The 24331-nt window shown below is 33.5% G+C and overlaps 2 protein-coding genes across 13 annotated transcripts in view; both read left to right on the plus strand.

Annotated features, from left to right (window-relative positions):
- Positions 1–24331, plus strand: part of mtd (TLD domain-containing protein mustard) — a 104209-nt gene that overhangs the window by 36475 nt on the left and 43403 nt on the right. For 9 of the 12 annotated variants that reach the window (XM_090119695.1, XM_090119702.1, XM_090119700.1 and 6 more), the window contains exon 2: positions 5853–6528. The exons of the other annotated variants lie outside the window; for them this stretch is intronic. In XM_090119695.1, coding sequence (XP_089975821.1) covers positions 5975–6528 — 554 coding nt within the window. In that variant the 5' untranslated portion in view covers positions 5853–5974. The remainder of the gene's footprint in view (positions 1–5852; positions 6529–24331) is intronic. 12 annotated transcript variants of the gene reach the window in all.
- LOC149909644 (uncharacterized) lies at positions 7343–22414 on the plus strand. Its single transcript, XM_090120140.1, has 4 exons — positions 7343–7399; positions 9875–10096; positions 10349–10471; positions 22244–22414. The coding sequence occupies exons 1-4, from the start codon at positions 7343–7345 to the stop codon at positions 22412–22414; spliced, it is 573 nt and encodes a 190-aa protein (XP_089976266.1).

The following is a 24331-nucleotide window of genomic DNA, read 5'->3' on the forward strand; positions in this document are numbered from 1 at the left end:
TAATATTAGTATGGATATGATTTGTATATTGAGAAACAAAAATGGTGCCTAGGTATAGTTCTGATGTCTCAAAAGTACGTTGAACAAAAGAGCACGTCATTTGGAAATCACCCGGTGGAATTTATCGTGACTCAGTGGTCCTTTCCTTGTTAGTTATCGGTTAAAAAAGGTTTTTTCAACCGGAACATTAACTTATGTTTTAAAAGTTAATAAGAATCACTTTGTATTAGATGACGTCTTGCTGCAAAAAATATGTAACTATATTCAATTTCAAACGTTATAGTTACTAGTAGGTATATACATATAAGTATAATATGCATTTTTATATTACACTTACGTTTTATGAATGGAAAAATATGATAATTTATAACACATGCTACGGAATGTACCTTATATTTTATTAAAATTAAGTTAATATATTCTGCATATAAACAAGTGACCGCCTCCTCGGTACAGTGGTTGACGCGTGAGCGTAACACCAAGGGGTCCTGGGTTCGATTCCCGGTGGAGACGAAGAAAAAAAAATGTCTCGATCTGGTAGGACACAGAAGGCTGATCACCTACTTGTCCCTAAAGAAAATCGATCAGTGAAACAGATGTATAATGCATTTGCCCCTTACCCCACTAGGGGACATGGGACTTCACTTTTATAAACAAGTATGAAACATTGTAATGTTAAAAGATTTTGCTTAGATTTATTTATTTGTTAAGTGTGCCTTAATTAGATCTTGTCACCTTGTTATAATATCATGGTACGTCGTTATAAATTTAATAAACCAGCCTCTCTTATCTAAAAAATAATGCTAAGAGATTAAAGTCAAAGTTACATAGAAAACTATCGCTGACGTCGTATTACGTATACCAATTCAAATATACCTTCTCATAGATTAAAGTCTTACCCAGAATTAACTCACCTATTTTAATCATTCATATGATTAAAATAGACTTTGAAACGATATTAATAGCTCATCCTTTATTCAAGCGTTGATGTGGATGCACATCGTAAATATTAAACAGGAACTTTACGGATACACAAAGGTTCCATAATTATCTTGCATAATATACCTGGATGGATAAACTGGCGATCTACCACATAATTGGGAGGTTTTGCAATGAAACATCTAATTTTTGATGCGCGGACCCGGATAAATCGAGTACATGCTTTAAGCGGTTATTATGTCACGTTCTTTCCTCATAACTGTTTATGCGATACCGTATTGAGGGTGTTCACATTGTCCGCGAATTGTGTTCCAATTTCTATTGCGGGTTATGTTTTTTGTCACCTCGTATTTAGTGAACGTTGGCCTGCTGTTCCGTTAGGCTATTATTTTACACATGAATGATATGAAGTATACGTCCTAGTCTATACAGGTAAAGGATTAATTAGTCATAAATCGAGATGAATTATATCTTATGTATTGTATCTTTTATTTATATTAAATACAGTTCATATGCACATAAATGCATAAGTATGTTGGATAATGATAAATATAAATGCTTAAACAAAGGGTCCATATAGGGTTGTTGGTATTGTTTCAATTCTCGACGGTTCTTTGCAGGCTCCTTACGGGAAGTTATTTGTATGCAGGACGAATAGTTTATAATATTTACCTACAGTGTTAATGAGTGAATAATAAATACATTAATATTACTTGCACATAATACCTATAGTATTTTGGAACAATTAACGGTGTTACATTAATCGATATGGGGAAAAAGCTCAACTAGGTATAGGTACCTAGGGAATGTATAGGTCCAAAGCAAAGAGATATAGGTTATAATCAAAATACTTATACATATACATATATTATTTTTAGTTATTGCGCGTAACAACTAACAAGTTATAAATAGCAGACCATCCAGTAGTATCGTAAGCAATTCAAGCAATTCTATTCAATAAGCTTTAAACAAACACGCCCATTAATTGGCTGCAAACTTCCTTAATCAATACATTATATCGTCCGAAGCTAATTTCCTATTCGTTATAGGAATGTACGTAATGACTGCGATATTTTCTTTGTCCTATGCGAGTCCATTGTGGTAAACAATTAATCTGTATTCTGTGTTCTGCTCCGCGCAGCGTCTACTCATTGAATATGCTACGGTCGCAGCCGTGTGATACATTGTTTGTTAACGTGTTATTGTATCAGTACATCACGTTTTGCTCTCAATAAACTATTCCGTATAATTCAAGAGGAAGCTGTTTGCCTTTCAGGAGATACGCTCGTTAAATAATGCCTCGCGTGTTTGTTTGATTTACATTTAATTGAGCTTATATGATATTTCTGGTTTCAAGTTTATTATACGTTATTACTTATTATTGTGAGGAATGTAATTTTCCATATTATACTGGCAATATTTTATATCAATTTAGTCAAATTATTTTTTCATAATAAGAGCTCATAACGCCAACATAAAAGTAACAGCTGGTAAACATAAAAGTATCAAGCTTGTTATTTTTTCTTTTTGATGTTGAATTATCTCCGAGTTCTTAATTTATTTTATGAACGTTATTACGATTTAAAGTAGCTCGCCAAACAAAGCAGTCACAATGTCATAATTATGTTTTTTGTTATAAAGTTTGTTAAGTTGAAATAATCAGGTTTATGTTGAATTGTATCATTATATATTTGCGTTGTTCCGACTTTAAGTACATATGATGAAACTATTTTTAACTTCATATGTGTAAAGTCTCAAAGAGTAGACGACAACGGCCATGAAACAAAAATTGGCTGGAAAACTGAAATTAATTTAGCAAACACAACATTGTAAAAGAATAATAAAAACAACTTTTCTAGGTCTACGTAAGAAATAAGAAACCTTGAAAATAGTGAACGTTGTAAATAATCACTACATAGTATAAAACAGTCGCTTTCCCTGTCCCTATGGGCTATGTCCCTATATCCCTTTGTACGCTTAAATCTTTGAAACTACGCAACGGATTTTGATGCGGTTTTTTTAATAGAGTGATTCAAGAGGAAGGTTTATATGTATAATAACATCCATTAAATAGTGGAGAAGTACTGTTATTTTTGAGGTTTCTAATGTGATGTCGTAAATAATTAAATTTTTTTCCGCTTACATTGCAAACGCAGGCTGAACCCTACGAGTTTTATCAAAATAATGTACTAAGTATTGTACACATTGAAAAGGTCTACAGAAAAGTCCGCGATGGTATATGTCTATGTTTTATGGATAACCCACAAAAACTTTTTTTTGTCATTTACTTTTTACGACAAATAATGGATAATTTTCGAAGCGATTTTAACCAATACAGCAATAATCCTTAACCAATTAAATACCTTGAATACATTGTTCATTTAATATAGATCTATATGGCCCTTTACACCGTATGATTTAAGCGAATATTTTCGAAGATATTACAGATTTAAAAATTGCGGAACGTAGCGTTTGCGGCGGTACCGGCCGGCCGCCATTGCACCCGTGCGAAGCCGGGGCGGGTCGCTAGTATATATATAGATAGATGTGTTTAATTTGAATGCGTAGTTGCAACGTGAGTTAAGTATGGAACAGAAGTACATTTACAATCCATTGTGCGTGCTCTATCGTCAGACAGGCCATTACCGTAAGCTGCGTAACGTTTCTAAATGGTTTGTCTACTCGGAATATCAGCGTCGTCGTGTAAAAGCATACATATTACGAACATTATAATTATACTCCAAGACTGCTCATTGAAAAGGCAGGCTGCCCGCGCCGGCCTCCAACCAGCTCGCCGCAAACTTGCGGTTTTATAACGATTCCTTTGCTTTACTTCAGTAGTGTTAATTTAATTTTCTATTGTCAGATTTTATGGACTTTTTAAAAAAAGAAAAATTACGCTAGTAAAATACTTCATGAAATGATGTTGCCTATACCTATACATTAAACATTTTCATGCATTTGAATAACAAAATGTAAGACTGCATCATAAGTAAAAATCTAATGGAAAAGTGATTGATTCGACTCTATCAAATCAGCAATTGCAAAAATAGAATCTTGTTGATTTGTAAAAACTGTTAACATCCTTCTACATCAAAAGATTCAATTGAGTTTTAATTTTGTTTGTTTATGTAGTTCATTTTGAATCGAGCCATTCATCAATCATCATTCAACTTTTTCACGACAATTCCGTATTCAATTGCCAACATAGCTTGTATCACTGTATCGTATTACTAGATACCTACGTAATGTCGACTATGGGATCTAAAACCTTTTAAGTCTATCGGAGTGGCACATCTGAGCAAAGTAAGGCCACTCTTCAACGACATTGGTCATTTCCCGCGACGTCGACGATTGATTGACGTAACTATGTGGCTTGCCTTACACACATCACAAGTAGGCACTTTTTTTCTTGATAAAAAAACAAACTACGTTTTGCTCTCCTTGACTTGGATTTATCGATTGCAAGCTGTCAGTTGTAACTTTCTAAGCAATAAAACGTCATAACTATCTAAAAGGTAAGCATTACTTCGTATGTAGCAGAAAGAATAGCAGGTATATGATGATGTAATTAATTGTTAACATTGATTGGCTGTGAGGTACGTCGCTGCGCGTAGTTCATTGGCTCGGTAATTAATAGTTGTAAATATTTATTATAATGAATGCGCTTTATAAACTCAACGAGTGTCAATTAAGGCGCTACCCGGCAATTTCGACTATGTTCAACCTCTATAAAATCTGGTACAACATAAAGCACAATACCGAAAAAAATATATAAAATAGGATGGTCTTTGATCTTTAATTGCTCGCGAGGACTTTTTTCCAAAGTTAATAGATTTCTAGAAAAAAAATGTGCCGTGGTCATCGATTTTTCCGCAAATACTCTATAAACTTCGTAACCTGCTGACTTAGAGCTCTGAAAATTTTATGTTTAATAAATTATCAGTTACACAACAGTCCCTGACGAGGATTTTTTGTTTCACTGATTGGTATCTTTTTAAATACAAAATGCGAGGAAAAAAGAAGGTGCAGCGGGAGAGGTTTGAGATCCGTCAAGTATGGTCAAGGTTATTAGCGCATGTATAAGCCTTAATAAACTGAATTGAAGCGCGACCTTGATAGAATATGTTGGACGCAACAACTGATTGTTTTTTTGCTATTTTAAGCGAGCACATGTCATACAACAGATCTCTACGTCATAAGAAATCGTCGAGTTGCAAGCAAAAGTTATGGAGACTAAATTTTAAAATTTTTGAGGTCTATGAGTTCACCTTTAGGTTCGCACAGTAATGATAATGAAATCGACCGTAGTAAACGCGAGACAGCTATTTATACGAGTCGGTGGCAACTTTCCCCGGAGCGAGCCGCGCGATGACGACTATATGCAGTTACGAAAGCTGCACCTGCTTATATGGCACCTATACTTGTTACTATGATTCTTACCAGATAATGTTTACTAGATAACCAATTGAGTCATCGGATACATTCATATAAATGTTTTCTAATTGCACGTCATTTGATTGAGACGACAAGCAGTACATATATAAACGAATACAATTTCTAATGTTTAGTGTCTATGTAATCTATAAGAATGTATCCCAAAATAGCATGACTTTAATGACATAGCGTAGCAAAAGAACTTGCATTGTTCACGTCACATATAATAACATCAATATGCAACTTTTGGATGCGACACCATATTATTAAAACAGGTTGTAGCACAATATGCTCTTAAGGCTAATGTCAAGGTACAAGCGTTATAGTTAATACTTATACCTACCATTGCTGTGTTCTAAAATAAGTAACACATTTTTTTGTCTGATCTTATTAGTTGAATATAATACAACAGGAATACGCCCGGTAATCAGTTTTATTAAATAAGCGAGTGAAAATGTGGTATTGCATATTTGCAGGTTTATTCACTAGAACTTAGTTTGAAATCGTAGCCGAGGAAAATGTTTTTCATAAATGGCTAATTGTCGTATTGCATAAAGTTCAGTATTAGTGACTAGTGAGTGCCAGTGAGACATCAAAAATGAGTGGTAGTGAGCCGACATTAACCGAGTCGCCGGTTCCTCTGGCGTTGGCTCGCCTGCAAGGCCGGCCGAATCGATTGCCTCGCGGCTTGCGCACACATCGGCCCAGTTTGCCCCTAGCTAGCTTGCAAGAGGCAGTCGATGAAACCCCGAGACGCTTCAGCGATGAACCTTTCAATCCTGATACAGACGACGATGAAGCTTTTGTCGAACCAGTTATTTTAAATAACCCATCACCGTCCGTGTCAAATGGGCGCAGAGCTTCGGATGCGACGTTCGCTGAGAGATACAGAAAACTCACCGAATTCGATGGCCCCTCGCCTGATATGCCGCGCCGCGCCTCCCTGGCCGTGCCCGTTGGTACTGACGGCTACGGACCCAGTGAAAAAGGTCGTAGGCGGTCTTGGGCAGCTCGATTGCAACTCGAACGTAAAAAGAGACGAAAATCAGGCGGTAATGATACTGATGAAGAAGGCGAGCCATCAATTTATATACGGCAAAAGCGACCCTCTTGGTGGAATGTATTTGTTCCCGACAACATGTTAAAGAACAGGTACATATTGTATAATATTACTTTGTTTAGCTTTAATTTAAAGACACAATAATATTTTTAAAAATTATTCACTATAAAATAAACTTCATTAGCCACGATGCATTTCTAGAAAGAACTACTCGTGAATAATGTATGTTTAATTCACATTTCTGTAGGGTTGAGTGTGTAGGTATATGGGACTAGAATGGAAATACGTACATGCACCATAAAACTAGATCCCCTTGACCTAGCGTTTACTCAATAGTCGGTTTTATTTACAATATTTATAGGGTATCACAGCTCTTTCATGGCTAAATTATTTCTTTTAACTTACATGTTCTATATGTTGTTAGTGATTAATGTTAATTTATTTAACGTTCTAATGTAACGTGGAAAGGTATGTGCAATATATGAAATTTTTACATGATTTGGCATAAAACGTTTAATAGCTTAGCTATTTCAGTACATTATAAAAAAAAATTGCGCAAATTCCCTACACACAAACGCGATATCTTAGGTATACTATTCTTTATATTCTTCTTGTTAGCATTGTAAAATTGAGTCGAGAATCGAACTTGACCACTTCTAATAGATTTTTGAAGTAAAACTTCTTTAGGCGCGACTAGGGAGTAACTCAGATTTTTTTTCTGACGGAAGTAACGCTGTGTAGTTTCCGCCATTTAAAAATAATAATTCTGATTGGTTGTAAGTATATGTCATATACGGACGCTTCTTGACTTATACGCCAGCTAGAGTGCGTTTCACGAAAGAGTTCCCCTGCCGTTATGTTGGCATACCTGACTGTCAAAAACGAAAATATTTTTTTTAATCAAAAATGACAGAGAAAATATTCTCCTTTCTAGGCAGTCGACCCCGTAAGATACGGGATAAGGCTAGGAAGAAAGGAGAATATTTTCTCTGTCATTTTTGATTAAAAAAAATATTTTCGTTTTTGACAGTCAGGTATGCCAACATAACGGCAGGGGAACTCTTTCGTGAAACGCACTCTAGTGGCAAATATCATAATTCATAATCAATTAGGATTATTTATTTTCAAATTTTCAAACGGATCAATTGTGAATAGCAAAGTGAATGAAAAATTCAACAGTTTTAAAAACATTATTTTAAATTGCAAAATTTTTTGAAAATTTCTAAATATACTTGTTTATTTATTACTTTTAAAATAAGTAAATTAAAAATAAAAATAAACATGTTGCGGATTATAATCAATCTATTTTAAATATTGCTGAAGACAAAATAGTATCCATAGCAACAGATATGTATATAGGTTGTCATTCAGTTGAACAAGAAGCATATGTACGCCAACAATTTCATAAAATGTCAGTTATTGATACAGGAGGATCGCCTTATGAAATCATATTAGTTCTTAACAAATTTTACATTATTACAACCAATATTGATGTATCTGATGGCTTAGCCAACGGTTGTGTTGGAAAGTTAGTGTATATTGAACGTGATGACAGTGATAACATCATACGCTTATGGCTTGAGTTTCCTTGTAAGATAGGAGAGAAAATTAGGAAAAAAGCTGCCCATCATATTCAAACTCTAAACATTAGTAGAACAGCAGTCCCAATTTTACGAAGATCGTCATCTGTACCAATGAATAGAAATAAGACAATATTTGCAAAGAGAAATCACTTTCCATTAGTATCTGCTTGTGCGCTTACAATACATAAGTCTCAAGGTGGTACTTTTGATCAAATCGTTTATGAATACAATAAAAGTCACAGTCAGCAGCTGTTATATGTAGCATTATCACGAGTAACTGATATAAATGGATTGTTCATTGTCTCAAACACCGATGACAACAAATTTTATCATGGAAGAAAGCGTCCAGGGGGAATAGTTGATTTACAGTGTGAATTTGAAAGACTTTCAAATTCTCGCCTAATAACACAACAGGAAGAATTATATAACCTTGTAAATGAGAGTAACATTACACTATTTTCCTTCAACTGCCAAAGTTTACGTGCTCATGTTTCTGATCTGAATGATAAAGTATTAAAAAGGTCCACATTGCTGTTATTTTCCGAAACTTGGATGAAAAATGACGAACAAATTCTTATTGAAAATTTTTATTGCGTTACCCAATACAAACGACCCAACTCAACTGCTGGTGGAGTAGCTGTATATCATTCATCTACAGATACACTGAACAATGTAACACCAATTCAAAATATTTCACCAACTATATTATCACAAATTTCCGATGAGGTTTCACAAATTGGTGACATCGTCTTGGTTCGATGTGTTAATACGAATGACCAACCTGTGATTATCGTTGTTATTTATATTTCTACAAATACTAGCCTGACAAATATCATAAAATTTATTCATCAGCAATTACTTCACTTCACAATTGAAGGTTCTCGACTTTTAAATAGTAATTATCATGAATTACCGATGATTCTAACTGGAGATTTTAATGTTAATTTTCGCTCTCAGGAATCTCAGCCGTTAATTGATTTTTTAGAAGAAAAATTTGATTTATCTATGAATACTTCTCGACTTCATTCAACAACGCGTTTCGGTACAACGATAGATGCTGTATTTTCAAGAAAAGTAGCAAATTTAGAGAGTAAAATTTATGTTTCACATTATAGTTACCACAAACCTATAATTTCGTACGTAAGAAATTATGATGACATTCAATTACCTGTTTCGAATGAATAATATTAATATAACATTTAAATAATCTTTGTAAAGCACATGAATAATAAATATAATTAAATTATAATATAATATTTATTTATTTAAGTTAATATTTAATCATTTCAGTGATATATGGCGTCAACGCCAAAGAAGTTTTACTTCAATCGCGCGTAAAGGTTACACGCACACACTTTTTTTTTTATTTTGGGATCGATTTCGTCTTTAATCGTCAAAGTAATCTGCTTTCACTCTTACTGAAACGATTGACACTTTGAGTGGGTCCTCTACTCTCCGTAATGTTATGATACTATTTAACATAATTCGCGCATGTTTCATAACCAATGTACACATAGGATAATATTTATTTGATACTGTGATAATTATTTTTAGCAATATTTACCTTTAAAGGTTCCGTGTTCTATTAAAATACAAATTATTTTATGAAAATCGTTCACTGTCATGTGATTCACATGACATTATTACATTTTTCGTGTCAAATAAACAGTTTCATATCATATTTTTATATTCGCATTTAACGAAGATACAAACACAATTTTGATAACATGTAACACAATATTATTTATTTGCATTAATAGCTTAGATCCTTCTTCCAATTCTATTAGCACTTATGTTATATTAGATTTAGCTGGTTCACGATTTCTTTGGACGACATCGACTGAAACGTGTCCAGCCTTTTAACGAGGGTAGGGGAAAGGGGCCTAAAGTGGGCACAGAGCCTAAAGAGGGCACTCAGTATAGTATCGGCATTTTAAATAATGGCGCGCGCGCGACTTGTGAGCACGATCCCCACACCCCTCCCACCTCGCGGCAGTATTTGGATTCGCTTGCGAGCACGCATTTACAAGCTGCAACAAATAAATGTTTTTCGACGATTTCTGAAAAATATTGCAAGGTATGTAATATGTGTTCTTTTTATTTTGGTGTTTACAATCCTTTAACCAAAATTTGTTGGTTATTAGGTGGCTATCTGGCCATGTTTTGGTTCCATAAAAATCCACGTGTCTAAAAATTTTGAGGTACAATTTCGTCTGAACCTTTCAAATGTCGCAAAAGGCAAAGCGGGCAGGGTAAAGCGGGCACGCGCCCGCTTTGCCCCGTCCGCTAAAATGTTACATTATTTTGTTAATTTGCTTTTTCCTTTCAGATGACCGCTTATAACCGGCGTAAATATAAGCGTAAAACTTCACAAGCCTCATGGCAACGCTCAACTATGCAGCAAGCAAAACGAGAAGTGCAAGAGTTAGGAAAACCTGTCAAAAAAAAGTGTGTGCGTGTAACCTTTACGCGCGATTGAAGTAAAACTTCTTTGGCGTTGACGCCATATATCACTGAAATGATTAAATATTAACTTAAATAAATAAATATTATATTATAATTTAATTATATTTATTATTCATGTGCTTTACAAAGATTATTTAAATGTTATATTAATATTATTCATTCGAAACAGGTAATTGAATGTCATCATAATTTCTTACGTACGAAATTATAGGTTTGTGGTAACTATAATGTGAAACATAAATTTTACTCTCTAAATTTGCTACTTTTCTTGAAAATACAGCATCTATCGTTGTACCGAAACGCGTTGTTGAATGAAGTCGAGAAGTATTCATAGATAAATCAAATTTTTCTTCTAAAAAATCAATTAACGGCTGAGATTCCTGAGAGCGAAAATTAACATTAAAATCTCCAGTTAGAATCATCGGTAATTCATGATAATTACTATTTAAAAGTCGAGAACCTTCAATTGTGAAGTGAAGTAATTGCTGATGAATAAATTTTATGATATTTGTCAGGCTAGTATTTGTAGAAATATAAATAACAACGATAATCACAGGTTGGTCATTCGTATTAACACATCGAACCAAGACGATGTCACCAATTTGTGAAACCTCATCGGAAATTTGTGATAATATAGTTGGTGAAATATTTTGAATTGGTGTTACATTGTTCAGTGTATCTGTAGATGAATGATATACAGCTACTCCACCAGCAGTTGAGTTGGGTCGTTTGTATTGGGTAACGCAATAAAAATTTTCAATAAGAATTTGTTCGTCATTTTTCATCCAAGTTTCGGAAAATAACAGCAATGTGGACCTTTTTAATACTTTATCATTCAGATCAGAAACATGAGCACGTAAACTTTGGCAGTTGAAGGAAAATAGTGTAATGTTACTCTCATTTACAAGGTTATATAATTCTTCCTGTTGTGTTATTAGGCGAGAATTTGAAAGTCTTTCAAATTCACACTGTAAATCAACTATTCCCCCTGGACGCTTTCTTCCATGATAAAATTTGTTGTCATCGGTGTTTGAGACAATGAACAATCCATTTATATCAGTTACTCGTGATAATGCTACATATAACAGCTGCTGACTGTGACTTTTATTGTATTCATAAACGATTTGATCAAAAGTACCACCTTGAGACTTATGTATTGTAAGCGCACAAGCAGATACTAATGGAAAGTGATTTCTCTTTGCAAATATTGTCTTATTTCTATTCATTGGTACAGATGACGATCTTCGTAAAATTGGGACTGCTGTTCTACTAATGTTTAGAGTTTGAATATGATGGGCAGCTTTTTTCCTAATTTTCTCTCCTATCTTACAAGGAAACTCAAGCCATAAGCGTATGATGTTATCACTGTCATCACGTTCAATATACACTAACTTTCCAACACAACCGTTGGCTAAGCCATCAGATACATCAATATTGGTTGTAATAATGTAAAATTTGTTAAGAACTAATATGATTTCATAAGGCGATCCTCCTGTATCAATAACTGACATTTTATGAAATTGTTGGCGTACATATGCTTCTTGTTCAACTGAATGACAACCTATATACATATCTGTTGCTATGGATACTATTTTGTCTTCAGCAATATTTAAAATAGATTGATTATAATCCGCAACATGTTTATTTTTATTTTTAATTTACTTATTTTAAAAGTAATAAATAAACAAGTATATTTAGAAATTTTCAAAAAATTTTGCAATTTAAAATAATGTTTTTAAAACTGTTGAATTTTTCATTCACTTTGCTATTCACAATTGATCCGTTTGAAAATTTGAAAATAAATAATCCTAATTGATTATGAATTATGATATTTGCCACTAGAGTGCGTTTCACGAAAGAGTTCCCCTGCCGTTATGTTGGCATACCTGACTGTCAAAAACGAAAATATTTTTTTTAATCAAAAATGACAGAGAAAATATTCTCCTTTCTTCCTAGCCTTATCCCGTATCTTACGGGGTCGACTGCCTAGAAAGGAGAATATTTTCTCTGTCATTTTTGATTAAAAAAAATATTTTCGTTTTTGACAGTCAGGTATGCCAACATAACGGCAGGGGAACTCTTTCGTGAAACGCACTCTAGCTGGCGTATAAGTCAAGAAGCGTCCGTATATGACATATACTTACAACCAATCAGAATTATTATTTTTAAATGGCGGAAACTACACAGCGTTACTTCCGTCAGAAAAAAAATCTGAGTTACTCCCTAGTCGCGCCTAAAGAAGTTTTACTTCAAAAAGTAACAACTAAATATGGGATTCCAAGAACGACATTGCAGACATCTTAAATTGGGTTCGTGTAATGTAAAGCTTGGTAGGTTTACTACTTACTGTCTTTTCTACGGAACAAGAAATGGAGCTTTTGGAATACGTATTCCACATGGACTCTTTATTTTACGGGCTGTCTAAACAAGAATTTTTGGAACTTGTATACCTATTACATTATTTTAGGATTTATAAAAAAAATGAAATAATTGTATCGCTTATTAGAGACTAAATAATGATAGACTGTAAACAGGGCGTTATTTTTTTTAAATATTATTTCAGATATATCTGGAAATATTGTACCTAAACGTTTAAAGCTCCTAAGAAGTTCCTTTGTTTCATATATTCATTTAAAAATAATTGTATGACTGTTTGAAATACATAACTTATAAAATATTTTTGTGTCTTTTACTCTATTTATTATTGTATATATTATTTGTGGTTGTATATTGAAATCTACTGTTTAAATCCAGGCCTACCCGCTTTACCCAACTACTGCCCGTTTTGCCCTAAACGAAAGCCCGCTTTAGGCCTCCCCTTCGGGCAAAGCGGGCAATCGTAGGCTTTTAGTAATCTGTTAATAATTATTATATACTTTAACTTTTGACAAATTTAACCACTTAGCATTCAAAAGTATTTATCAATGGAACTTTTGGCAAAAAAATAAATGGATTAACTTCTTTTCAAACTTCATTTTTTTTAATTTTCCCGTAAGGTGCCCGCTTTGGGCCCATCTCCCCTATTTGTGTAATTTGCAAAACACGATATTTTCACCTTGAATCATTTACTGTCTCCTTATGGTTATCACGTACTATTGTTACTTTTAGTCACGCATACACTATACCCTTACCTTCCATTCACTTTATTAAAATAATATTATATGTATACAGGGTGTCCCACTATTGGTATACTAAGCGCGAAGGGACTTGTAGTTTTGCATACACTGATCACGTAAATAATACTTAAAAAAGAAAATTACATCAAAAATTTTTCGCTAAATTTTTCCTGAAAATCTATGTTTTCTTCTCTAGCTTCGCGCAGCCGGCATATACCGCTCCTCTAATGTGAGCATTTTGTCTATGAAAACATAATCTTAAACGATAGCTCACGTGCTGGTGGCAAAGTTGGATGGGTTGCTTGTTATGGGTGTACACATAGAGTTTTAAGAATTCATCTTTTTGAAAAAAAAATGCGTCAGGAATTTTTTAATTATTTTTTACGTACTCAGCGTATTCAAAACTATAACCTCCTTTGAGCTTAGTATACCAACATTGGGACACCCTGTATAGAAAGTATCGTAGAATGGGCAGTATTGTGCCATGCCTGTATTAGCGATCGTTTATCTTTGTAACCTGCCTGACAAAAGTCACATTTATATCTTTATATATAAAAATGAATCGCAAAATGTGTTGGTAAGCGCATAACTCGAGAACGGCTGAACCGATTTCGATAATTCTTTTTTTATTAAGTATATTCCTTGAAGTACGAGGATGGTTTTTATGTAGAGAAAACGTAAATATGTACCACGGGCGAAGCCGGGGCGGACCGCTAGTTATAATATAAAATATGTTACAATTATAAAACACTCACTCAATATGATTTTTAACCGACTTCAAAAAAAAAGGAGGAGGTTATCAATTCGGCCGGTATGTTTTTTTTTTTTTTGTTTTTTTATGTATGTACACCGATTACTCCGAGGTTTCTGAACCGATTTACGTGATTCTTTTTTTGTTCGATGCGGGATGGTGTCGAATTGGTCCCATAAAAATTTTATTCGGATAGGCCTAGTAGTTTTTATTTTATGAGCATTTTTGTCTGTGTTTGTAAATGTTGCAAGTGCAAGTTTGAAGTCGGTTGTTTTTAACGCAGTTATCACTTGTTATCTGTTAAAATATTAAAAAGCAAAAAGTATAATAGTTTTAATACATTTTGCGACTCCAATTATATACATATTAAATCCGGATTACTCAGCTTAGTGAAGGTCGAAAGCGTATCATAATCTTAGCATATTTGCTCGCGATTTGCATAAAGCGACGCCCACTTGTAAAAATCATTTCCGTCAATATTAAACCAAATCGGATATTTATTATTGAATTATTTATGTGCCGTGGGCAATAACGCTCGATTGCGTTCGTATTCATATAAAGGTAAACGTTGAAAATTTTTATGCGACTTGCAGTTACTTCATGGTGTTGCCTACGTCACAACTCACACAGTGGTTTCATCATAATGTGGCCTCCATTTATTTCCGCTATCGTACGTTCACCTTTTTTCTTTGTTCTATGCTAGGTATACCATCTTGTCTATTTTAAAAAGTTATGTGACACTTATTGTACGATTTATTTTATTGCTTTCATTTTTCTTCAACGTCCGCGTCGTTAGTTCTTTTGACGTAGTAAAGTATCGTCCCAGTTTTAACACATTACGTGCATGTGTTAATTCTGAATTTGCACACAAATAATTCTGTTTTAATTATTTCGATATTATGCAATATTTGTATTAATACCAGTGAAAGAAGCACAATAGTAACATATTTAAATCCCGTTTATTTAACTCATTCATGCAAATTATTATTTATTATATAAACAACTGTTAAATCGTACTATTTATATTATAAACTAGCGGTCCGCCCCGGCTTCGCCCGTGGTACATATTTACGTTTTCTCTACATAAGAACCATCCTCGTACTTCAAGGAATATAATAAAAAAAGAATAATCGAAATCGGTTCAGCGGTTCTCGAGTTATGCGCTTACCAACACATTTTGCGATTCATTTTTATATATAAGAAGAAGATAAGATAGATTAGTCTTAAGCTGGTCTCAATAAAAGGAGCTTAAGGAAGCCCACGCGCTGTATAGCAAGAGGACCTACCTATATTCGCTTCTAATCCACCTTTAGGACTGTTGTTATAACCTCGCCTTTAGGTCAATGTAACTATTTACCGTGGCGTAAATGAGGTTATAGCAATTGTGATTGTACAATAATTAAAAATATCATTGATTTAATTTTACCAATTCGTTATACATATTTATTGTTTTAATTAATCCACTTCATAATTAGTTTGTACATGTATGAGAAATGATTAAGTTTTATTCATAAACTAGCTTTTATAATTAAAGATATTATAGTTATCGACATTATATCTACCGTGAATCACTTCGTATATAGCGACGCTACCTAGGTCACGTACTGTTTACAGTGTTGTGCTAATTATATTTTTTATAATTCAATAAATCCTTTCCTTAATTCTAGTATTTTGCTATTACGCTGTTTACGATTGTGCAAGCGCGATTATGCGTGTTTACAAAATAGAATTCCTTATGTTTACCAACGCTTGGCCATCAGCCAGCCCCGCCTCCACTATACATTCACGTACTAACTAAATCTTTAGTTATTATTATTATTATAGTAAAACATTAGCAGACGAGGTGTGCGCCTCATACGTGCCTCTTGATATATTTTGTCTGCACCGCGATTGTAAAATATAACATTGACGTTTACGTTGAGAAAGAGAAATTATTTCTGTCCGCCCGCGATGACGGGCATAATGTTATTGTTCCTGCTATACATTGCTGTCATTTAAATGATCTTTTATTTTCCTTTTGGTTGGTTAATTTATGTTTTCTTTAAATAATAATAATATACAAAATTTTCGGTTGATATTTGCGTGACCCAGACAATCTATGAGTGATTTACAGCGTTCAATCAACGGTTGTCGACAGAATTTATGTTTTATGCTGCCATTCTGTTTAACAAAAAATATATATTATGTAATTTATTATAAATTATTGAATATTATAAATACAAATAAGTCTCTATAGTCTTTACAAATTATAAAAATGTTCGACTTGGCGGGGCACTGCCGCGCCGTGCCCCCAGATTCTCGCACATATTTATCAAAATACTAGTTATTTCCTTCGTGATACATTTTATCGACACTATTTTTCTTAATACGATTTATTAAAGTTAAATTCGGAAACCGGTGTGAGGTCGTCAATATTTGCGTTTCATAGAATCCTTTGTAAGTATTACAATAAAACGTAAGCCGAACCACACCTTGAAGTATGTACTTTGTTACGATCAGAGCGAAGCATTCGTATCATAAATCCTTTCTAAGTGTCGCTTACATCGAAGCCCCATTGTGCCTCGCCATTCGAATATTTTCCATTCCATATTATTTATTGTATAGGTAGGATTTTAACAAGGGTATCGATACCTATATTGTTGGTAATATTTCCTTTGTCATATTATGTATTAAACGGATTACAGAATCTGTGGCTATACTAAAAATACTTGCAGGATATTAATCATCATAAAAATAACTTATTTGGTTGTGACTTGTGGTTCATTAAAATATGTTCTTTCAATAGGAAAATACTTAACAAGGACAGGCAAGAAATATTTGCATTCAATTATAATATGCACTATTTATAATTTTAAAACAATATAACACATTTTAGTGCCATGTTAAACAGCACGGACAATGCAATTCATTAATACATAACTAGTTTTTTTCACGTGACTTTTTGCCGTTGCAGTAATTATGATAACTCGGGAAACGAGTGCTAGAGCAATTAGTAAAATGAAATATTACTATTGATGTTTACCTAGATATTTATTGTGCGCTAGAAGGGATCGTGATAGTATTGCAACTGTTTTCCGGAAGATAACGCAGTATGCACGATTTTCATTGAATATCTTATACATAAAGCCAATAAACGCTATCAAGTAGGCGGAACCATTAGCAGACTACTTATATTTCAAGATTAAATGCTTCCTTCCGAATAAATGCGGATAGAAGTTGACCCATTTGCCTGAGTGTGGTCACAATGTGGTCCGAACAAGGACGGCCGCATTCTGGACTGGTTACGAGATGTATGAAGTGATTGCGTTATGTGAATATTGTATATGTATTTTCTTCTAAACTCTTGCCGGAAATCATTAGATTTGTATGTACAAATCTACATTTTAATGACTACAAATTATTTTAATAGCCATTTGCTAATACCATTTTCGATTATAAATTTATAAATCCGGCCTGCATTTTATAGTGGCATACTGTATACTATATTAGACCTTCACTTAAAAAAAAAAAATATCAAAATACAGCTTGAAATGAACAATTAAAATCACTACTTTTTGTGTTCAGGTGTAATTCGTATTTTTTACAATAGGTATACGTAATTAAATTAATGAATAATCCAAGGTAATTATAAAATTATATCTCTCACGTGTCTTGAGAATATTTTATAACAAATATCCGATTACAATAATAATAATCAGCAACACGAAGATACCGAGGCGAGATTAAAGCTCTCGAGAATAGAACGATAATGTAATAAGTGTTTATATATTGGTACATTTATAGTAGATGTTCGTTTACCCTGTATTCCATCAATTGTGCTTGTTTGTGGACGACACTGGACTAATTGCGAAGCTCCGCAATTAGCAGTCGGCTGATGGATGAGCGCACCTCGCGACATTCGTCAATGCCACTCGTTTGTGATAAAAACTTCATGCTGATATGAGACGCTCTCATTTTTTATGTTTTATGACGCCGGTTGAAAAACACCGTTCCATTATGATGTTAATGTTTGATTAAAATTTCAAACAATAGTCTAGGGGACGTTTATTCTTTAATTTTTCTTGGAATTCGTAAGCTGTTGAAAAATTTATATCTAAATAAATTTTGCTTTATTATTTTATGGAATTTTTGTCTCAGGAATTTCCCTGATCATTTATTTATTTTCAAGTTATTCGGCGAACAATATCGACAGAAAAGTATACAATATTTCTTACACCAAATGGCTATAAGTTCAGATAAAGCGATTAGATCTTCTGAGATTAGAGGAACAATGTGGACCCTTGCTCTGAAAAGGTTTCTTAAACGCATACGATCTTGTCAAGCAAAAACGTGCTACACTTTTAGTGAACCCTTCGTATAAAAGTTGAATTCTTTGTTACTGTATAATTCATTTAATAGTGGACCCAGCTCTTGTTTATACCCTAAATTTAATTATTTTCGAAGTGTCAATTTACTATAATAAATCTAAAATAAGTTACCGCAAATAAAATCTGTATTTACTATATACATATAGGTACTTAAGATATTTCGTACGAAAAATTATCTGTAAAATTTTTGAAGTTGTGAAAAATTTGCTGGAAAGCAACAAGTACAAGTATGTTGCTGCCAACGACGTCATGATTTGCAGCATTTCTTGATTGATCATTTAAAAGTTATTTATTTGATATGTCTGTGATTCTATGGTGACAATCATGTGACAATACATAATTTGAAACTTGAAGTTGCGTCAACATCAACAGAAAACGTCAATATGACGATATAATATGTATCACATTTTCCTTAATATGGGAATCTTAAATGAACATTTTATAAGTTTACCTTAATATAATAATTAGTGTAGGTATATCACAGTCCACAGATGAGAACGGCACACATTTTGAGTTAGTTTGTGCTAGAATACACTGGAAGAATAAATAAAATTATTTATGGCGGTTGGAGTTGCAGTGTTCATTGCAGTTTAAATAAATATTCAATACGAATTGAGAATTATCTTTTGATCTATCGTCCTTCTTTAGAACGTCGGTTAAAAAGTGCAGTGTTTCGATATCCATACTGACAAAATAAATCGTACGATTGAGCGATTTGTTTAATAATGGGACTAAAAGAATGGATACAGGATTTTTTCGTGACATACAACGCGTCTTCTTGTACAGTGAAATTTCTACCGTTGCAATTCTGGTATCGTATTTTACTATTTAGATATATTTTGTCACTAATAAGTAATAACTAACAACTAACGTTTTCGGGTGAGTCACTTATGTTTTTTCTGACTTGAATTTGTTAACAAAATTTAATCAGCAGTAATTTAGAGCGTAGTAAATTTTAGTTTACGGTTGAATGCACCGCAAACCATTCAATTTGGTCCCTTCAGCCTCAATACCCAATTACATAATTATGCCAAAATTATCATCTCATTATCACAGGATTATAGTAAATCGTATGTTTTGCTTATACTAATCCGCACATAAATTAAAATGAATTCATCGGATTCCTAAATATGAAAAAGCTTATGAATGGAACTTGATCAAAAATATCACCACACATATTAACACATGACATAATATCTACCTATGTGTCAATTGGTGAACTTTATGCTTCCATTAAAAATATGTTATGGTACTTGGTTTAAGTAGACAATTCAATGATTATTACACAGTACAGCACTTACAATTGAATGTCTGTCTGTTTCAGAATAGTTTGCAAACTATATAATTTAATGCACCTTTGTATGGCGATGCATTAATGTGGTACATTAAGTTTCTTTATGTATCGGTTTTGCAATACAACGTCGCGTTCGGGGTCAATTACTGTATTCATTACAATTCTATAGTTTATCTTTAACACCCTTCAAAAATTATATTGGTACATAAATACATAGATAATTATGGTTCTAACATCTAAGGTAGATAGCAAAAACAGAATATGTATGGGTAACTGCGTGAACTGGGCGTCACATTAAAATTCCTATTTACTAAAATACCATTTAGTAAAGCCGCGAACTTTTTCATAATAAACTGAGCAATCCTTTTGGAAACCATACTGGGAAAGTTTCTTAAATCTCAAACGACTAGCTTTTTCATTTTACATAACCACTTTATTGAAGCAGTATAAATACCATTGCCACTAATGTCACTTACTCACGCACTAATAATAATAATTAGTTTTTGCAAAAGTTTCGTTGTATTCAAAATAACTAAAGTAGTCTATCATCTTTCAACACTGACGGCGCGGTGGTAATTCGATATTACAGCATCGTCGAGGTATAGGAATGCGTAATGCGGACCCGCGACCATTATCCGTTCCACCTTGATGATTTACAACTCACCTTTAATTATTCATATGCACTGCAACTTGCATGGCTCATACGTTGGATACTGTTGAAAAGATCGGAGAGATACGAATCTTTTCTTTCGCCACCAATAAGGTCAGTCTGACTGACGAAGCTGTTTGGATGTTCATTAATACTTAATAGCTAATTAATGTCCATAGCTACCCAGCCCCAGCTTCAAATTATGTATATGTTATTTGAGTTATATCTTTGTGCTAAATTCGCGTGAATGTGATTGATTAAATACCGATACATAAAACTTTCACATTTTGTTTCTTACTAATAAACTCTCAGTCAAAAAAGCGATCAGCTAAATAAAACTTAAAAGCAAAATAATAATATCGATAGCTTTACATTGTCTTGACATGAAATGGCGCTTTGAAGTGAAACGTGGGAGAAAGAACAAAGGGCGGGTGCGGAGTGACAAATACTCCCTTTTCACTATATCTTAGTTCTTACAAAAGAAATTACTACCTTGACGGATAGAAATTATTGGATAAGAAGAGCGCAGGATGATTAAATAATAATTGTCGTTATAGAAAAAATATCGACGAGTGCAATGCGTTATCTTCAATAATTGCTCAATAGCGAACTATCTCGATTGTTACATGTACATGCGTTCGTGCGCGTAGCCACCATACTGTTTCGCAACCGCGGCGGCGCGGTCCAACGACCTCGCCTCAATGGGTTACTAAACACTTCCTCACTTAAATCCATTATCTGCTCAGATAACAATTACCTGACTACATTTGCTTATTGACAACATATAAATGCTTGATTGAGATCCAATACGGTAATCGTGCCAACTTCCTCGAGCGCTTAGTGACTCTAAACATTTCTTCAATTGGCATGGAACTGCTGTTTTATTTACGTTTCAGTAATGAACTTAATTGCTGTCGCTGGTACAAGCGACTCGAATTAAATAACATGATTTTTTCTATGTGTTTAATGTTGCGTGCAGCTGATCGAATAATGATGTTTCTCATGCAATTGATTATTGTTGTGTAATTATTTCTGAGATGTGGTCATCGCGCTCTAAATATACAACAGCTATAACGTAAACGTATAACATTTTTTTCTATTAGAGTAACATACACATAAGGTATGAGATCACTATCACAATATTTTATTGCTTTTGCATTTATCGGAAATTGTTTTATTATACACAGATAAACAGATTTTCTTATTAAAATTCTGAGATTTTTATTTTTATTACCTAGGTATTTCGCATGATCAATCTGTCTTGGATTAAACAACACATACAAATAGTGTACAAAGTTTATTGACTTGTTATTGTTTATTTAATATTGCATCGTGTATCCAATCCATCAATGCATTATAGATGTTGGCATGCAAGGATTACATATCTCCCATACACGTAGCTACGTGGAATAGGAAACTCGGTTTCGTATTATGTCGGACCTGCTATTAATATGCAGTTATATTATCCGCTGCTATCTCGTTACAAGCCATGTAAACAGATATTTGCAATAACATGACAATTATGCGGTCGGTATGTGACATTTACATATATATATAAAATTTCATTTGCTCCGAACGCAGCGTCCTCTGCCTTTATCTTGCAGTATTACTGAACATTCAACTAGTTTGACGGTCATGGCGCTCGATGAATGCGAAAGTGTGCCTCTAGAAGGGAAACTGTTTGCTCAACTGTGTAATAGTAGAGTTCCGAGAGCTGCTATGGTTTGCCCTACTGGTGTCAGATACCCGTAGAACTGTACGCGATGCAAATTTAAACATATTATATCTCTTTGTATTCATCATTTATTTTTATTGATCATTGATTGCATATGGATCTCTTTCACAACTACGAATTTGGTATAGCGAGAGATTACGGCCGTAATACGTATACAGTTATAGCCGTATACATTATGATAGACGTTTATTAATAAATGAATAACTACTACGCCATTAATACTTCAAGCAAGGACCGCGATGTACTCCATGCTGTTGACTGTCAAGTCACAAGTGTCAACTAACAATATTTACCACACTAGAGCAAGTAGCAACTCATATCAATGCTGAGGATATCCTTGGGATAGAATTGGCAGCAGCTTATAATCATTATTCATCGAACGGTAGGATTTTATCAAAGCGAATTAATAGCATCTAGAGTTTCTTACTCCTTCATAACGAAGACTCATTAAAAACGAAAAAGAGTAGGTATTATTTGGTTTGAAAGTGAAAATATTGTATGTACTCTGTACTGTAGAGGGTAGGTGTTTGTGATACAATGTAGGTAAAGTAGATACAGTATAATATGTATAATATATACGCGCGATGTCGCGCCCAGTGTCAAGGACGCGCCCTCCATCCACCACTTGTGCGATTAGCTCGCGCGGCTTCCAATGTAACAAGATCTCTTCACATTCGCGCACAAAATTTGCTTAACGAAGACGTAATGAAGCAACGTAGGTCTTCCTTGAGTAGCTACTTTGTGAGCCGGCCTAGGTCAAGTTCTTAATAGCGTTTATATCATAGTTTATGTACGATTCAAGCATGCAAGAATAATTATTATAGTTTCGATATCTTATTAGTCTATTCGACTTATCAGTTTGTTAATTCGATACAGGGAAAATCTCTGCAGTCCAGTGCAAACGTTAGTGTGATAAACAATTTCATAATCTCAAAATATATTGGAAACATGTTAGACTTCTTTAAAATTAGCTGGTAGGTAATGTGAAATTAAAAATTGTGTTAACTTGTTTATTATTATGATATATTATAGCCACAGGTTTAGCCATGGTTATTAACTGCTATTAATCATGAAGTATCTTGTGTACAGTAGTATAATATATTACTGTTAATAATTTATTTTACCTATACAATAAAATCTTTCCTAAATTATAGTGAGATAGTAGCTTCGCAGCGAAAATATTGATTCAAGTGATAAGTTTATCGTGATTATGGGTCGTTATCTTTACGGTTGCTATGTTATATGAGGTACAATGAATATAAAAATTAATTAATATTTATCGCTTGAAAAATAAATGAATCCTGGCACATGATCATTGTACCTACTTATCTTTTTTTTTTCTTGTTTGCATTGTTATTTTATATTTATTTAAAGTTCGGGTAATTAGTTATTACACATCTGGGACTCGAAGTAATTAGCTCTCGCTTCCGTTACTGGGGATCATGATGGATGAGACGAACTTTTCGAAAATATAACCGCATAATATTTTAACTATGTTTGAACTTAGTTAATTATAACTATTAAATATATAATGATTACATTCAACAATTATTTCTCATTTGGAAATAATATACCTACTTATCTATTATCTTTTAACTTATTTAAATGAAATTTGTGAAATGAAAATTATTTTTCCATAAATGTTTTTAGCTATTATTCGGACCTCTGATTCTCGACTGCACATATTTTTACACTCTTCATTTAATGCTGCCAAATAATAATTTTAGAAGCATGTAGTTTTCATATATTGCTATTGTACACCATTTTAAATAAGCTAATCAATGATAATCTTTGTTAGCTTGTTCATTTATTTTTTGCACGCTTACTCTGATATTGACAAACAGAATCGACTGCATACAGTTACCTACTATTCTAGAGTAAAAGCTGTAAAACAATCAAGAACCTTGATGAAGTCGGCTATTATGATTTCTATT

This window comes from Colias eurytheme, chromosome 3 (genome assembly GCF_061535395.1).
Source record: "Colias eurytheme isolate Ceu_HAF_F1 chromosome 3, ilColEury1 Martin Lab GWU primary, whole genome shotgun sequence".
Classification (NCBI taxonomy): domain Eukaryota; kingdom Metazoa; phylum Arthropoda; class Insecta; order Lepidoptera; family Pieridae; genus Colias; species Colias eurytheme.

What these genes read in the sequence shown, in the direction of transcription:
- LOC149909644 (XM_090120140.1), top strand. Translation starts at nt 7,343, where the DNA reads ATGACAGAGAAAATATTCTCCTTTCTAGGCAGTCGACCCCGTAAGATA. An exon ending in CCCGTAAGATACGGGATAAG is followed by an intron (nt 7,400 to 9,874) that starts GCTAGGAAGAAA and finishes AAACGTGTCCAG; the next exon opens with CCTTTTAACGAGGGTAGGGG. An exon ending in TTTCTGAAAAATATTGCAAG is followed by an intron (nt 10,097 to 10,348) that starts GTATGTAATATG and finishes TTTTCCTTTCAG; the next exon opens with ATGACCGCTTATAACCGGCG.